General features: G+C 52.9%; 1 protein-coding gene across 1 annotated transcript in view; it reads right to left on the bottom strand.

The window, feature by feature from the left end:
• AOAH (acyloxyacyl hydrolase) overlaps nt 1–4,111 on the bottom strand; it is a 112,999-nt gene that overhangs the window by 9,192 nt on the left and 99,696 nt on the right. The window contains exons 17-19 of the mRNA XM_006757197.2: nt 3,060–3,118; nt 2,923–2,982; nt 1,294–1,390 (exon numbers count right to left, since the gene is read on the bottom strand). Of these exons, the coding sequence (XP_006757260.1) occupies nt 1,294–1,390; nt 2,923–2,982; nt 3,060–3,118 (216 nt within the window). The remainder of the gene's footprint in view (nt 1–1,293; nt 1,391–2,922; nt 2,983–3,059; nt 3,119–4,111) is intronic.

Below are 4,111 nucleotides of genomic sequence, written 5' to 3'. Positions count from 1 at the left end.
GAATTCATTAGTGAGTCGTTAGCTCTGCATTTTAATGCAAGGCTATCCATCAAAATGTCTCTCCCCATGAGAGAAATCGGTCTCACCTAGGCAGGAAATCTAGTTAAGGGCAATCAGTCTTGTTGAGAAGATGTTCAGAGTTGAAGTACTAGACTCTGCAATGCAGCCGTGTCAGCTAATGTAATCTGCGATGATTCACGCAGGCCATCTGCTTCCCCCTGGCTGCTCGGGCTGGGAGGGCGGAGGGGAGACAGAGATGATAACCTCTGAGGAGAAATGGTCCGTCCTGTGCATGCACGGCAAAGCTTTTCATTAGCGCCACCCCAGAGGTCAGTCCATCAACAGGAGGCGTGTCTCTTGTACAACAATTGCTTAGCAATAAACACGAGACTGGAAGGATTAAAGCCAATCAAAAATCATTTCTTTTTCCAGCCAGGCCGGCATGGCTCAGTGGTTGAGTGTTGACTTATGAATCAGGAGGTCATGGGTTCAATTCCCGGTCAGGGCACATGCCTGGGTTGCAGGCTCGGTCCCCCATGGGGCATGTGCAGGAGGCAACTGATCAATGATTCTCTCTCATCATTGATGTTTCTCTCCTCTCCCCCTCTCTCTTTCTCCCTCTCCCTCTCCCTTCCTCTCTGAAATCAATGAAAGTATCTTTAAAAATAATAATAATTTTCAGAGTCAAGGTGCGAAGGAGAAATGGTAGCTCTGGGACCATGCCTACTGCCATGCCCCAGTGGCCCCTGTGTCTGGACAGAATGGCAGCAGAGAAATACTAATGTTCTTCCCAGGAAGCTGAGACCCGGCTGTCCATCCTGCCACAGGCAAACCTGAGGTCATTCCATAGAGACTGGGATTCATTTCTTTTAGTGCAGGGCCTGGGAATCTGCATCGTGACGGAGTAGGCAATCCAGTGCCCACTGTGAGAGGCACCGCCTTAGCCCTCATCCCCGTCACACTCATCTGTAGCCCACTGGTAAGCAGATGCTGCGATACTGGCCAGAACAGAGGGGATTCCATCGACCTGCTGGCCCCTGGTCGCTGGCTCTGTTGTTTGAGGGTTTCTGAGATGACGGTGAAAGCAGGCGTGATGCTGCGCTGCTGCTTCCCAGGCAGAGGGCCGCACGCTGCCTTACTTCAGCGCTGGAGCTATTAGTGTGTGCGGATGTCAGGGGAGACCCCGTCCAACCTGCTGCCTGTGGGGTTATACCTGCCCGGGGCAGGCTCTCCCTAGCTCTTGTCTGTGTCAGTGAAGATAAGGTGTCATCACCTTAGCCAAGCAACACTTACTTTCTTGGAAGTCAAAATCCATGTAGTAAAGACGGAAGCTGGTAAATTCCTGGTTGGTGGCAATCTTCTTCAGTGTATTGGAGAGTAGTGCTGCTCTCTGAGTGCAAGAGAAATGGGAGAGCTCCATGAAACCTAGGCCTTGATTGGAGTGAGCAGGTGATTCAGGCAGAACAAAGAAATGAATGGTCGCCCCCCCTCCCCCCCAGCTGTCCTCACAGAGCCACTCAGCAGCTCCGTACCCTGACTTCTCTCCTGCCCATGGCCAACACGCATGCAAACGGTTAAACTTCATTAGGAACCAGATCGGTGCAAATGAAAGCAGTAAGATACCACTCTCCCGATGGGATCCATCGGCGAGGGGAAGATGAACAGTCGTGATAATGCAGACGAGCGCCGGGGATCGGAGACCCAGAATGCCAATCTGTTTAACTTTTCTAAGAGCAGTTCAGGAGTTTGAGGGTCACCTCCTCAAGCACAGCTCGCTCTTAGACCCAGGCATTTTTCTAGAAATTTGTCTTAAGGAAATAGACACGGCAGACAAAGACACACGCACACACACACACACACACACGTCCATCCCAATGCTGTTGATCACAGAGAACAACTGGAAACCTCTGTGACCTGTAGGCCCAGCTTCTAGGGATGAATCAAATCACGGTACATTCCTGTGTTGTACACTCTAAAATGATCGCAAGGTCAGGATGTGGAGGGATAACGGATGAACGTCAGACGGCATACAACACATGTGTATTCTGAGACTGTGTAGGCCAGTGATGGCGAACCTTTTGAGCTTGGCGTGTCAGCATTTTGAAAAACCCTAACTTAACTCTGGTGCCGTGTCACATATAGAAATTTTTTGATCTTTGCAACCATAGTAAAACAAAGACTTATATTTTTGATATTTATTTTATATATTTAAATGTCATTTAACAAAGAAAAATCAACCAAAAAAAATGAGTTCGCGTGTCATAGGTTCGCCATCACTGGTGTAGGCACAACCCCAACACCTATGAAAGTGATACTGGAAAGACATGCACACGTACTAGCTTTGGGTGGTGGGATTTGGGGTGAACTTTGCTACTGTTCTTGGTGCTTTTCTTAACATTCTCCAAGGTTTTTAAAAATGGAAGTATATTTGTACAAGGAATTCAATGAGTCTCTTACAAGGAGGAGGCTCATTTTCTGCGGAAGAGCTGCGGGGGCCCCGGGGCTCCTGCAGAGAGAAGAAGGCTCTGGGGCGCTGGTCCTCCCTGAACTTGGAGGGACTCAGACCAGGGCCTCACCTCACTCAATTCTCTCCGCCTCTACAAACACGCCTACAACGGGCTCTCAAAGGTGTGTGTGTGTGTGTGTGTGTGCGTGCACATGCTTATGTACATAGGAGAGAGACAGTCACACATATACAGTGACTGACAGACACGGTAAGAGTGACAGACCCAGAGGAGGCGGAAAGGGAGAGGCAGGGCACCCCACATTCCCTGGCCCTGTCAAGCCCCCCAGAAGTTCGATGTTTCTATTCTCCAGCTTGGGGCCAGCACGCTGCCCAGACCCCATCCCCGGTGCAAACTCTGCAGCAAACACAGAGCAAGAATGACCCAACACGCCGCCGAGGGCCTGCGCCAGGCCTACCTGCGAGGTGAGTGTCCGGAGGGTCTCGTTGGCCGACATCCAACCATGGCACGGGCTGACCTGGGGGCGGGAGGACTGTGATTACTGGGGAGCACAGACGGTGAGGGCGGGGCCTTGGGACAGGCGGACCAGCTCACCTGAAGGCAGCTCAGGAAGGCATACAACTGCCCGTAGGTCACGTCCCTGTTCAGCTGGCCTGGAAAAGAGTGAGCCCGGATGTGGCAGCCAATGGGACACTTAGGGTGGCCCTGCCCCGCCCTGCAGAAGACTGGCACGCCCAGGGACCAGCCTTGACGTCCAGTTGGCATGGCTCTGAGGAACGCCCGTGCTTCCTTTCTTTCTGGACGCCCTAGACCAGCCGTGGGCAAACTACGGCCCGTGGGCTGGATCCGGCCCGTTTGAAATGAATAAAACTAAAAAAAAAAGACCGTACCCTTTTATGTAATGATGTTTACTTTGAATTTATATTAGTTCACACCAACACTCCATCCATGCTTTTGTTCCGGCCCTCTGGTCCAGTTTAAGAACCCATTGTGGCCCTCGAGTCAAAAAGTTTGCCCACCCCTGGCTAGACATTCAGAGCCGGAGTGGGGAAGGGCTAAGGAGTTTGCTTCCCCCATGAGCTGTTGGCACAGCAGGGCGGGCCCGAGGGGCCTGGCCGCATCTGGATGCAGGTGGAGGGACTCCAGGGCCCTGGAGGGACCAGAGCATTACCAACAATGGACTTGGTCCGCATGGCTTTCTCCTGGCAATGAAGTGCCAAGTTCCCAGGGGGCACGGGAGCTCTCGGGGGCAGTTGACAAATCCTCCTGGGTAAGTTCATGAAACCCCAGGTCTGACCAGTGACCCCTGGTGAGGGCGGGCAGGGCAGTGCGCGTGTCTGAAGGCTGCCATGCGCCGCCCTGCGTAGGGGGCTGATGGCCTCCCCAAGTGCATGGGCGGCCATGGAAGGGGGAGGCAGCCACCACATCCCTGCTCGGCCCAGTGAGCTTATCTGAGCCCCGAAGCATAGCTATGCTCCACACTGATTATTTGGTGCAAGTGAGAGAGGAGCCAAGAGTGAAGATGACAGACGGTGCAGGAGGTCACCTGTAAAGGTCAGCTGCAGGGGCAGAATCCGTGGGGGCTGTTTCTTCTCCCACATCTCCCCTCCCCCCTTACAGCATCCCTGCCCCTGAGGCACCCCCAC

This window comes from Myotis davidii, unplaced genomic scaffold, assembly GCF_000327345.1.
Source record: "Myotis davidii unplaced genomic scaffold, ASM32734v1 scaffold573, whole genome shotgun sequence".
Taxonomy (NCBI): domain Eukaryota; kingdom Metazoa; phylum Chordata; class Mammalia; order Chiroptera; family Vespertilionidae; genus Myotis; species Myotis davidii.
This window is presented reverse-complemented; position numbering and strand designations above follow the sequence as displayed.